The sequence below is a fragment of the Chinchilla lanigera genome, unplaced genomic scaffold (genome assembly GCF_000276665.1).
Source record: "Chinchilla lanigera isolate Chin_1 unplaced genomic scaffold, ChiLan1.0 scaffold00018, whole genome shotgun sequence".
Classification (NCBI taxonomy): domain Eukaryota; kingdom Metazoa; phylum Chordata; class Mammalia; order Rodentia; family Chinchillidae; genus Chinchilla; species Chinchilla lanigera.
Window position 1 is genome coordinate 15,031,857 of NW_004955419.1, and position 13,727 is coordinate 15,045,583.

The 13,727-nt window shown below is 37.3% G+C and overlaps 1 protein-coding gene across 4 annotated transcripts in view; it reads left to right on the plus strand.

Annotated features, from left to right (window-relative positions):
* Ptbp3 (polypyrimidine tract binding protein 3) overlaps positions 1–13,727 on the plus strand; it is a gene marked incomplete at its 5' end in the record, with an annotated part of 98,809 nt that overhangs the window by 29,077 nt on the left and 56,005 nt on the right. For 3 of the 4 annotated variants that reach the window (XM_013513256.1, XM_013513259.1, XM_013513258.1), the window contains 1 exon segment: positions 6,614–6,695. In XM_013513256.1, the coding sequence (XP_013368710.1) occupies positions 6,614–6,695 (82 nt within the window). 4 annotated transcript variants of the gene reach the window in all.

The following is a 13,727-nucleotide window of genomic DNA, read 5'->3' on the forward strand; positions in this document are numbered from 1 at the left end:
TTTTTCTCTGGTACCGGGAACTGAACTCACGACCTTGCGCTTGCCAGGCAGGCGCTTTTTGCCGCTGAGCTAAATCCCCAGCCCCTCATTTGTGGGGTTTCTTTTTCCCCACAAGACGTGAACTGGCAGCCAGGGAGAAAGTGTGGTATCCCTTCCCTTCTTCATGTTGTGTTCTATCTTTTCAATTGCTTTGTAGATTTTAATTTTCCCCAAGAATCTTGCTGCTTCTTGGGGATCTACTTTTCTCATTTTTCATTCCCGCAGTTATTTTCCAGTGTGTGGACTCCTAATCTTGGAGAAGCTGAGTTGTTGCTTACTCTTCTGCTATTTTCCTGGAAGTCTCACTTGTCATGGTATTAATTTTTATTTGACATGGTTTTAGGTTTACATTTCCTTCCTCAGTAATTATATGGAACATCTTATCATGTACTTACAATATGTATATTTGCTAGGATTAATGTCTTACTCACATCGTCTATTTTTTTTATTAATTTGTCTTTTCATGGGTTTTGAGTTTTACTTCGGTTTTGTTTTTTGATGTCCTGGATACTATTCCCTTGTTAAATACGTTATTTACAAATACTTTTTTCCTAGTCTCTGTCATTTTTTTGGTGATGTCTTTTTGTTATTGGGTAGTCCCCTTCTAAGAATGGCTCATCACATAAATGTTACTGTGCTTCGGTTTGCTTGCCCCTTGTTTTCCAGACTCTTTTCTTTTTCGAGACAAGGTCTTGCTTTGTACTCCAGCCTGTCCTTGAGCTCACTATGTAGCCCAGGCTTTGAACTTGTGACAGTCTGCCTCAGCCTTCCAAGTGCTAGGATTACAGGGGTGCACTACCATGCCTGGCTCCGGGTTCTTGTCTCTAACAAAAAATGAATGAAACAAGCAAAAAAAAAAAGTTAATTTGAAAAAGTAAAAGTGAAGAGTGAGAAAGAAACTGGCTGTGCAGAGTGAACTTGGGAGAGTAAAAGAGTTGAAAAAGCAAGACACAGATTATCCTCCTCCCCTCTTCCATAGTGAGCTCATCATTGTGTCTGTGACCTTTTATGCTATCCCGAATCTGGAGGGAAAACTTGTATATATGGGTCCTGAAAGGTGATCCTATGATCCTATGCCTCTCTTCCCAGCCAGTCTAAGCCACACCTTATCTCCTACCTCACTCTATCATTGGATGTGGTCCAGAGAGATTCCTTTAACAGGGAATATTTTTAACATTGTTACAGAAAACCGTTTCAGAACAAGGTCAGTACTAGGCAAAAGCTTGATTGATTAGGCAGTTAGAAAGCAAGAGAAAACAGGAAAGGGACTTCGATTTTTTGTTGCTGTTATTGCTTTGTTTTGTTTTGTTTTTGGTCCTACTGGAGATTGGGCCTTTGCACTGAGCCAAACCCCCAGTCCTTGTTTTAGTTTTTATTTTGACATAAGGTCTCTCCAAGTTGCTCAGCCTGTGCTTGAACTTACCATCCCCACTGCCTTAGCCTTCTAGAGTTCTGGTGGTGACACCCTGTGGGGGCTTCATTTTAAGGAGCCCAAGGGGCACAGCTCTGATGAAGAGAACCAGACTGGCATGTCAACAGAAGAGAAGGGAACAGCTTTTAAAGAGTTGTGGTAGCTGGGGGCTTGTTGATCATTATCTTGGTTCTAGTTTTGCAAATGGCTGTGGAGAAATCCTTACTGCTCAATCCCTTCTCCATGAGATAATTGTTTCTTCCTGGGAAAGTCTCAATTTTATGGAGCCTCTGCTACAATTCAGGGTGATCTCAGTAGTTTTGGGGAAATGACTGGAGACTGCTGGGCACTTATTAGTAGTTGGATGGCCCTGTAAATCTTTTATCTTGGTGTCCTCAGTCTTGAAAGGGGGAAAGAGAATGAAATAAGTTATGTAAATTTAGCAATCTTGTATTGCTAGCTTTTAGAGAGACAATCCCTAAATACTTACCATGCCTGTATACAGATCTGAGCAGATATTTGACCCAAATTTTAAGATAATAAAAGAGACAGATACAAAATGAAGGCCAGCCTTTGCTATGCATTTAGTTACCTATTGGGCATCTGTAGGTGCAAGTGAAGAGACTTTTTAGCAGAAGCAGTTATCAAGTCCCAGACTGCCTCAGAAGAAAACACGAGGCATACATACTGTTTTAGAAAAACTGAGGATTGAACCCAGAGCTATACACTAAGCTGTATCTCCAGCCCTTTGTTTTTTATTTTATTTTGAGAGCTAGTCCTGCTAAGTTGCCTAGGTCGGGCTTGAAGGGATGATTTTTCTGTCTCACCCTCCGGTGCTGGGAGTTAGACTCCACCCACCTAAACCATGCTCTTTAATGGGTTGCAGGTTAAGGGCGCTGGAGTTTGTGTTCTGTCCTTGTGATGTCTGTCTCACTTTGAAGTTTAAAATTTTTTTATTTTAAGTGCCATTAATCTGTTTTTCTTTGTCATTTATGTTTTTTATGTCATGATACCATTTTTTTTTCCAGGTCATTTTATTAGTACGTGTTTGTAGCCCATAATGTTTGTGTTCCTTGTAGGGAATTGGTACATGTACATCTTAATTTCTTTTTTCATCCCCTTTTCCTTCCCTTCGTCCTCAGTGCATCTCTTGGTCCCCCCTTTTTTGAGTTGGCACATGTACATAAGACATTTTAATTTCTTTTTCATCCTCTTTCTCTTTCCCACCATTCTCCCTCCATCTCTTGATCCCCTTTCCCCTTTGAGAAAGGTCATGAAGATTTACTCCAGTTTCTGAATATATTGTTTGTTAGTATTATACTTTGTAGAATTCATTTTTATATGTAGTGTGAAGAAGTTTCCTTCTTCTGTATGTAGTTTGTCTTTCACTGTCTTCTTCTGCACTACTAAATGTAATAATACAGTGTGTATTTTTTGTGACTGACATCTTTTTTTTTGGTACCAGGAATCAAACTCATAACCTCAGGCTTGCTAGGCAAGCGCTTATGCCACTGAGCTATACCCCTGGCTGTGACTGACATCTTAATGTTTGTGAGATTCACCTATTTTGTGAAACAAACTCATTCTCATTACTGTGTAATCATTGCATGCATTTACACAAATTAATCATCAGTTTTATAGTTCATAATGTTTGTTTCCAGTTTGCCTAGTACAAATAATGCTGCTGAGAACATTCTTATGTCTACATGTACATACGTAGGCAATTAAGAATTTTTGTTGCTTCATATTCATAACCAACATCGGTATTATCAGTCTTTTTAGTATGATGGTATTTCATTGTGGTTTTAACTTACATTTTCCTTATAACCAATAAGATTTTGGGTTTTTCCTTTTTTTTTCATTTTTTGCAGTCTTTTTGAGACAGGGTCTCCTTATGCAGTTTAGGCTGGCTTTGAGCTCACTTTGTAGCCTGGGCTGGTCTTGAACTTGCAACAATCCTCCTGCCTCAGCCTCCTGAATGCTGGGATTACCACCACGCCCGACAACCAATAAGATTAAAAATATATTTTCCCATGTTTATTGGATTCTTATTAGTCTTAATACATGGCTTAGAAAAACATGTTTTGTTTACCTTTGTTGATAGATGTTACAGAAATACATTTGCTGTGGGACAGTCTTCTAATGTTTCAGAGCAAAATAACAAAAAGTAGAAAAACAACTGGCAGAAATAGAAATGACTGATCTTTGAGGATTTTACTTGGATTAAGTGTAGGCCATGTCTATTCATATTTCAAAGGCCAAAAGATATCTCAGAACTACTGTAAGTCTACAACAGGAAGTTGTCCTTTTTACAGTGACATTGCAAGTCACATGGACATAAGTGGGGTGAATAATCCGTTCTCAGGAAAGGAGAAGCACACCCTTAGAAACAGTATTGAACTTTCCCATTTGTAAGGTGCCTTTTTGAGTTTTTATTTCCTGTTATCTTGACTTTTTATTATTAATTCCAAGTGTTTTGTTTTTCCCTTTTGTTTTTATGTTCTTAGTAATCTGAATATAATCCTTTGTTGATTATATGTATCATAGATATTTTCTCCTTTTCTCCTTCTCTCCAAATAATGTCTGTTAAATAAAATCCTAATGTCTACTTTACCTGCATTTTCCTTTATAGTTGTACTTCTTGTTTTATTAGTCTTACTCCAAGAATATGAAGCTGCATACTTTACATTATTTTCTAGAATCCTCATTGTTTTGCCTTTACATTTGAGTGTATAGTCAACCTAGAACCGACTTTTTGTGACATTTTAACATACTCCTGTAAGTCTAAAAAGAACTGAAGTGGTCTCTAAGATCAGACTAGCTTGATTTTCAGAGAAACATTGATATTAAACTCAACAGCAGTAGAAAAACCACATTTTTACTCTTATTTTACCAGATTGCTCATACATAAAACCATGGCCACAGTTAAATATTTACTGTATTTGAAATTACAAAAATTGCCAGGTGTGGTAACACACATCTGTAATCCTGTAACTTGGGAAGCAGAGGCAAGAGCGTCCCCATGAGTTCGAGGCCACCCTGGGCTACATAAGGGAGTTCAAGACCAACCTGCACTATATATAGTAAGACCCTGTCTCAAGAAAAAGAAAAACCCAAGAATTTATCTTTCTGTAGATGCAGGTAGAAAGTGAGCCTTCTAAAGGCTGGCCATTAATTATCAAGCTGTAAAACCTGATAATGCCTACATTTCAGAAATTAATACATAGACCAGGGGCTGGGGATTTAGCTTAGCGGCACAGTGCCTGCCTGGCAAGCGCGAGGTCGTGAGTTCAATTCCTGGTACCGGAAAAAAAAGCAAAATTAAAAAAAAAAAATACATAGACTTATGCTTGAAGTGAGACTAATCCTGGTCTTTTGGGGAGTTTAGATTCATCTTGCATTCTTAGTCAAATCTTTCTTTCCTTGTATGCCAAGGTATCTCTAATACATTTCTGGTGAATATCTAAGGGAAGCAATTTCTGGATGCTTACATGTTTAAATAATTATAATTCTACTATGCAAACACATTGGTAGTTTGTCTTTCTTCAGCAGTCTGAAATAGTTCCCTACAGAATGTTTACTTATGCCTAAGCATTAAGTATCTATTGTAGCACTATTGCCTTTCTAATATTTGTAGGAGTGGTTGGGTATAAAGTTTTATTATCCAGCCAGGTGTGGTGACACATGCCTGTAATCACCGCACTTGGGAAGCTGAGGCAGGAGGATTGCCGTGAGTTTGAGGCCAGCCTGGGCTGCACAAGCAAGTTCAAGGCCAACCTGCATTACATAGCCAGACCCTGTCTCGAAAAAAAAGTTTTACTATCCAGTGAACCAAAATACTTATTCTTAAAAATTGATCAAGCCAAATAAATAGTGCCATTAGAAATAGGTTTGTTTTGATTTTGTATTCCATTTTTATTATTTTTAAGTCTTGATAGTTACTGTTTAATGAACAGGCTTGTCAGACATCTTTTAGTATTGACAGTTCAGATTTGGAATTAGATCAAATTTCTTAACTGAAAGAGTAAATTATTTAAATTGTAGTTAAGAAATAGTACACATTAAAGAAGGTGCCGGGCGTGGTGGCGCACACCTGTAATCCCAGCACTTGGGAGGCTGAGGCAGGAGGATCGTTGCAAGTTCGAGATCAGCCTGGGCCACAAAGTGAGCTCAAGGCCAGCCTGAACTACATACATAGTGAGACCCTGTCTCAAAAAAAGACCAAAAAAAAAAAAAAAAAAAGAATAATAATAAAAGGGGCTGTGGATATAGCTCAGTGGCATGGTGCCTGCCTGGCAAGTGCAAGGTCCTGAGTTTGATTCCTGGTACTGAAAAAGAAAGGAGTAATAATAAAATTAGGATTAATGGATGAAAACTCAATGATTATAAATAACTTGGTCAGTATAGAAATTAATTGTAAGCCAGGCTTGCTATACAGACCTGCAGCCTCACCACTCTGTTTTTTGAAACAAGGTGTCGCTGTGCAATTTAGGCTGATTTTGAACTCATTATGTATTCAAAGCTGGCCTCAAACTCAGGGCAGTCCTCCTGCCTTAGCCTCCCGAGTGCTAGGATTATGGGGGTATGCCACCAGTCCCAGCACTCTGGAGGGCTGATGCAAGAAGATCTCAAGGTTGAGCCCAACTGGAACAATTCAGCAAGTTAGACTTTGTCTCAAAATAAAAAGTAAAGAGGATTGGGGTTCTAGCTCAGTGCAGAGGTCCTGAATTTAATCTTCAGTACTGGGGGAAAAAAGTCTTTGGATTCTATATTAAGAAGTACACAGAACGTAAAGTCAAGATTGTAGAGCTACACAAATATTTTGTATGTAAATGTGTTATAGAAACAATGTCAGAATGCAGCCACCTAAATACAGGTTAGTATTTCAAATATAACATCTTGGAATACTGGATTGGGTCAAAAATTATTGAAAGGTTAATTTTCTTTATCTGTTACTTTTTTAAAAACTGAATCATGTGGATATGCTGTAATTCCTGTTTACAGTTCACTGCCACCCTTTAGATTTTGTCATTCTCAAGGACTTCCTCTTAAATGTCTTCATACTAAAATGAAGTAATAGTAATAGCTTTCAATATTTGTAGTAGTAACTGTAAGCCATTATCTTAAACTTTTTATTAAGTGGACATTGGTTTTGCTTTTCAGCGGGGATTCGATGAGCTTCTTTCTTTTGGTGTCGCTAACGGATCTTCTACCATGAACAGTTCTACTCCTACAGGTGTGTATGGTGAGTTTTAATTTTTCCAGATTTTTTTCTACATGTTTCAACATTTAAAAAAAAATGTTCTTATTTTGTTCATCTTACAAACATATGTTGAAGTGTCCATGTTTGTAATAAAAATTAAAATTCGTTGTGGTAAGGTAATGTAATGTTTATGTAGATGAAATTACTAGTTACTCTCTTTTAAGTTTTAAGGATTTATTTGGATCTAATCTGATGATTCCTATGTAATTGATGTTTTTGTTAAATAGTTGTAGTAAAACTAGTAGCAATAAGTTTGTGACCCAGAACTATTGAATAAAAGAGCTAGATTTAAAATCCATGTTAGCCAGGCATGATGGCACACACCGGTAATCACAGCACTTAGAAGGCTGAAGGAGGAGGATCGTTGGGAATTCAAGGCCAGCCAGTCTTGCATAGCAAGACCCTGTCTCAAAAGGACCCAAAAAAAGCCAGAGAAAATCCGTGTTAAGTAATGATGGACTTGTTAAAACTGTATGACCACATGATGTTAGGAAGTTGGTTTGTGTGTTTTTATGGTGCTGGAGATCAAACCCAGAGTGAGCTCTGTAACTGAACTATGTCCCCACCTGCATGTGATTTTTAAAAATTGAAATATAATCCACATACCACAAGGTACTACATGATTAAAAAAATCAAGGCTCTTGAAATATGATGCTTCTCCAGGTATGGTGGCACAGGCCTGTAATTCCAGCATTCAGGAGACAAAGGGGTCACCTGAAGTTTAAGGCCAGCCTGGGCTCCATAGTGAGTTGAAGGCCAGTCTGCACTACATAATGAGACTTTTTCTCAAAAAAAAAAAAAAAAAAAAAAGAAAGACTTCAAAATGAATTCTAGGAGTGCAGTACTGGAAGAGTGAGTGAAAGGTTCTTATAGCCTTAATAAGAGATATTTAACTTACACTGTGGGAGTGACAATTGTGATGAAGAGAATTAGAGAACTTAATGTAAAATTGATTGTAATTGGTGATCAGTTGAATGTTTGAATAAGAGTCCTGTCAATGATTTCCAGGATTCGGACTGTAGGATAATTGGATAGATGAATAGTGCCACTGAATAGTGCCAGTATATGAAGAACAGAGTTGGACAAGACAGCTGGTTCAGATTTGTATGTATTGATTTTGAGGTTCTTTTAGAGAATCCAGATGGAAATGTCCCATAGGTAGAGGGTTCCTGGTCTGAACATTGTGAGAGAAATTCGGTAGTCAAAATCATATACACCTGCTAACATGAAAATGAGATATTCACAGAAGGAGGGATTTTATTAATGTAGAGTTTTTTGAAGCTCTGGATATAGGTGTTGAGTGCACTTTCCTGTGACTGAGCTTACATGTGGATCGGGAGAATGAATGGTCTGTATGTGAGGACTTTATAAGAGAAGTGAACCAGGTTAGGTCAGTGAAAAGAGGAAAAGAAAATTCATTGAAGACATTAAAAATGCATGGGAATTGGTCAACTCTGACATACCCTTTTAAAGGGCTGAAAGGAAAGGTTTCATAGGCAGAGCAACAGCAGAATATTTGTTCATATGCAAGTGTGAACAGTAATGTAGGCATTGAGACTACAAAGTAGACTTCTCTAAGTTGAGCTCACATTAGAATCAGGGAGAGAAAAGAGCTTGTTAAAACACAGTTGCAGGGGTGGGGATATAGCTCAGTGTTAGAGCACTTCCTTAGCATGTACAAGGCCTTAGGTTCTATCCCCAGTAGGGTTGTAAAGTTGGGGGAACCACAGTTGCTGAGTCCACTGGAATATTCCTAATTCAGTAGGTCTGGTGAATCCTGAGAATTTGTATTTCTGCAAGTTTTCAAAATGCTGATGCTGCCATTTGAGGAACCGCATTTTAAGAACTACTAGTTAAAAGGCTGGAATCTGAAGTTCCTAAACCTGATTATGCTTAAAGATTTTCTGCTCTTATTCCCCAGAGTAATAGTACATCCAGAGTGAAGTGATTTATTTGTTCTCACTTAAAAACCTCCTGTCATTTTCTTTAGCTTGTCTTGTTAATGAACTGCTGGGCTAGACAACCAGTTTAGAATCCGGGTTGACAGTTATTTTCCACATGACTTTGAAGTCGTATTACATTTTTCTTTTGGCTTCTGTTGTGGTTGAACAGTCTACTGTCAGTCTGAGACCTAGGTTGTTACTTTGTATGTAGTATTACTTCTCTCTAGTTTTTTGGTGTTTGTTTGTTTGTTTGTTTGTTTGTTTTGGAGGGGGAGTATCGGGAATCAAACTCAGGACCTTACACTTGCCAGGCAGGCTCTTGTGCCACTGAGCTGTATCCCCAGGCCTCTCTGGTTATTTTTAACATTTTTGTCCTTATTTTTATTCTGCCAGTTTCGCTGGCTATGTGTGTAGGTATGGATTACTGGTTCTCAACTCTGAATGCTCCTCTAAATAATTTGGGAAGCATTGGAAAAAACACAGTTGCTTTGTATTACTCCACACCAATTCCACAATCTCCATGTAGGGATCTAAGCACCGATTTTTGTTTTCAAAACTTCTTTGGTGATGCATCTAAGGTGCAGCTGGTATTGAGAACCATTACTAGAGTGTTCATTTATCCTACTCAGAAATGATTCACCACTGCACAGATTTGCTGTGTTCTAAAACTCCAGTTAAAGCTGTATGGGTCCACCTCATTCTGTCCTGATTTGTCTTAGGCTCTCTTACATATCTTGTTGTTTCTTTCTTATTAATGTTCTGTGTTTTGGATAATTTCCTTAAAATAATTGTGTGACTCATTCATTATTTGCTCAGCTTTTTCTAATTTCCTGCTTAATTCTTTTGTTGAGTATTTGATTTTAGGGCTTAGATTTTTCATTTCTCTGGAAAGATGATCAAGGGCTTATTTGGTTTCTTGGTTTTGTGGGGGAACCAGACTTCTTTTTATTCTTTCACTCATAACAGGACAGCGGTGATGAACCTATGGCACACTGTGACATTGGGCTGTTGTTGTTGAGAGTTCTAAAAGGAAGAGGAATAATGAAAGTTAAAGCTTGATCTCACCTTGATGAAATGATGAAAACCATACCATAAGCATGATAGAGTTGAGATGTGGAAACAGTCGTAGAGGGATACGACCTAGATGTTAGACTTTTTTCTCTCTTCCTGTTAATCAGACTTTTGTTACATTGACACATTACTTCAAGGGGGAGAAGGACCTAGGAAATTGGCCTATAGTATGCTATCTAATCATAGTTCTGAATGTTTTATTACTTTATTTTTTGTTTGTCTTTTTGAGATAGGGTCTCGCTATGCATTTGAGGCTGGCCTCTTGAGCTCACTTTGTAGCCCAGGCTGGCCTTGAACTTGCAACAGTCCTCCTGCCTCAGCCTCCCCAGTGCTGGGATTGCAGGTGTGCTCTACCATGCTTGGCTCTATTGCTTTAAAAGGGAAGGAGAACACAAATAATCTCAATTACATATCCACTCAATGAAATACACTGTCCATTTGTTTATATTTATTTAGAAAAAATTTTTTGGTGGAACTGGAAATTGAGCCCAAGACTTTTGCACTTAGCAATCTCCCAAACCCTTTTTTATTTTGAGACAAGGTCTTACTAAGTTGCCAAGTTATCCAGGTTGGGCTCAAACTTACGATCCTCCTGCCTCAGCCTTCCAGCATGCTAGATTCTGGTGTGTACCACCAGACCATCCTGGTCAGGATTTTTCCATTTGTGACTGACTGATTCAGCATAATACCTTCAGGTTCATCTGTGTTTTAGCATATGACAGAAGGTCTTATTTTTTTTCTTTCTATCTTTTGAGGCTGAATAAAGTTCTATAATACATACATACCTAATGTATGTATTTCTACCTAATTTTCTACTTAATTTTCTTTATTCATTCATCTATCCATGGACATTTTGGTTGTGTCCACTTCTTTGTGAGAAATACAACAAGCATATTGTGCAAATACTTTTTTTTTTTTTTTTTTTGCAAATATCTCTTTAAATTCTTTTTTCAGTTCAGTTGACCTGGAATTGTTGAATCATATAGTAATTCTACACTAATTTTTTTTTCTTAAACAGGGTCTCACTATGTGGCTCAGGCTGATCTTGAACGCAACGGCAATCCTCCTGAGTGCTGAGATTACAGGCATGTGCCACCATGCCTGGCAAAATTTTTTTGAGGAACCACTATGCTTTGTTCCATAGTGACTACACTATGTCACATTTGCACCAATTGTGCACAAAGATTTGTTTTTCCACCTCCTTGCCAACACTTGTTATTTTATTTAATTTTGTATTTAGTATAATGGCTATCCTAGTCACTGTGGTTTTGAAATGAATCAGTGTAATATACCATATTAACAACTTTAAAAAGAAAAACCTTGTGCCCATCTTAATGGACACAAAAGGCATTAAAAAGAGTAAAACTCCTAATCACAGTAAAGCCAAACTAGAAATATAAGGGAACTTTTCCAGCCTGATAAAAATATGAAACTATAAGTGGCATTAGACTTAGGGTATAAGATAACACTTTTCCTCTAAAGTCAGAAATGAAGTAAAGATCATCAGCCTCGTTACTTTTCATTCAAAATTGTACAGAAGGTCCTACCCTACTACAATAAAGTTAGAAGGAAAAAGAAAAGCTAAAAATGGAATTTTTTTCTCAGAAAATAAGATAGAACTTTGGAAAATAAAGAATTTGGCACAGTTACAATAAGGTCAGCATATCAAAACTAATTGTTTTCATATATACTGATCAATGATTAGCTAGAACATAAATTTTTAAAAGTCTTCTAGTTATACAAGTTTATTTTAAAAAATTATGAAGTTCCATAACCATGTACATGGGCACAGAACTGTAATTTCAGTTTGTTCAGAGGGTGGATCACTCAAGCCCAGGAGTTCAAAGCCAAGTATTTAGGGATCAGTGTATCAGAACAATGTGCAAGACTGTTACACTGAAAACCACAGAACATTGCCGAGTGAAATTAAAGGGCTAAATAAATGTAGAGATGAGCAAGGCATGATGGTGCATGCCTGCAATCCCAGCACTTGGGAGGCTGAGGATCACTGTGAGTTCAGGGCCAGCATGGACTACAAAGTGAATTTAAGGCCAGCCTGAAGTACATACGTAATGATGATAAATGCAGAGATTCCATATTTATAATTTGGATGACTCAAAATTGTTAGGATGTGAGTTCTCCCCAAATAAGTACCTGATTTCAAGAATCATTATTAAACTGTAGTAATCAAGACAGTATGGTAGTGGCAGATAGATTAATCAAACGGAATACAGTCCAGATTGCCTGGGTCTAGGAACTAGGGAGGACCAACTAATGCCATAGAGGCATGGGGAATCTGTTTGGGATAATGGTAGAAGTCCTATATCTGAACCACTTAACAGTTTACTCCAAATGTCATTTGGACAGTGTGTTTGTTTACATACTATCCCAGGCAGCTGTCATTTCAGCCAGTTGATTCTTACTTGCACAAGATACATTCACACATGTTTGTTTTATACTACTTTTTGCATACTTTTTTACTTTGAATGTTGTCTTCACTTTTGATATTTGTTTCTAGTGAAATAGTGATATTTGTTTCTAGAACTTACCTAGAAATAAGTTCTGGTTACTTTTATTTTACTAATTCATATTTATTTGTGAAAAATAACCTATAATTTTATACTGCAGTCTGTAAAAGCTCTTTATCATATATACATTAAATATAATTTTTGTACTTCTTCAGAACTCAGTGATAGTCTTTTTTTTTTTTGGTTTTGGGAATCGAACTCAGGACCTTGCACTTCCCAGGCAGTCACTGTGCTACTGAGCTATCTTCTCCAGCCCCCAGTGATATTCTCTTATAATACAAAATGTATACTTTTGGGACACTGAGATTGAATAGGAGGAAGTGCCAAATGATCTGCAAAAGCAAAATCTGGAAAAGGGAAAATGTTAGCATGTCAGAGAGGCAAAGTCTGTGTTATGAAATGGAAAGGCAAAAAAGACATCTCCCTTTTGTTAACTATTCATAATATAGAAATGATAAAACTTGAAAGAAGAAACAAAACTAAAAAATTGCCAGTAGTGCTCGGTGATTATGATTCAATGGGTGTTTTTGACAGACTTGACCAACATCTAACAAAATATCCTGTAATCGAAAGGTGCGGAAAAAAATACTGTTATAAGATATTTATACACCTTCTGGAATGAACAGTATAGAAATTTGTTACTTACTCAAAATAAGAAGGTTCAAAAAATGATTTACAATTTAGATTAGGTCTAGTAGACCAAATAAAAAAATATGGGAGAGCAAAACACCAACTAGGATGTCCATCATGGCCACCTTTCCTGTTACGTTTAATGGGTAAACATTTTATTGAAATTGTACCACCTGCAGGGAAAGAAAAGGCCAGCATGACAGTGTAATGCATGTTGTTCAAAGAAAGACAATAGTGCAAAAAGAATTCAGGAGGAGACTAGATACTACTGTCTAGGTGGAAATATTGCATTGTGCATGAAATGTTTTAAGATATACCATACACAGAAAAAATACTGAATACATTTAATTAAAATTTTCATTTTTACATTTCCTGTTATAAAAATTAATGAAAAATATTTTTGGTCACCTTGTATTTAAATTTTAAAGTTTTGGTCATCCTGTATTTAAATAATTGGACTGTGGATAATTGGTTGAATTAAATAGTTAATTTTTGAAGTTGTCATATGAGTGTATACATTTATCAAGATCTGCATTTAAGCCAGACATGGTGGTGCATGCCTGTAATCCTAGCGCTCGGGACGCTGAGGCAGGAGGGTCGTTGTGAGTTCGAGACCAGCCTGGGCTGCAAAGTAAGCTCAAGGCCATCCTGAGCTGCATAGTGAGACCCTGTCTCAAAAAGACCCCCCCCCCAAAAAAAATCTGCATTTAATCCATGTGGATGAATTTTATTGAATCAAAAATATACCTTGTAGGGGCTGGGGATTTAGCTCAGCGGCAAAAGCGCCTGCCTGGCATGCGCAAGGTTGTGAGTTCGGTTCCCGGTACCGGAGAAAAACCAAA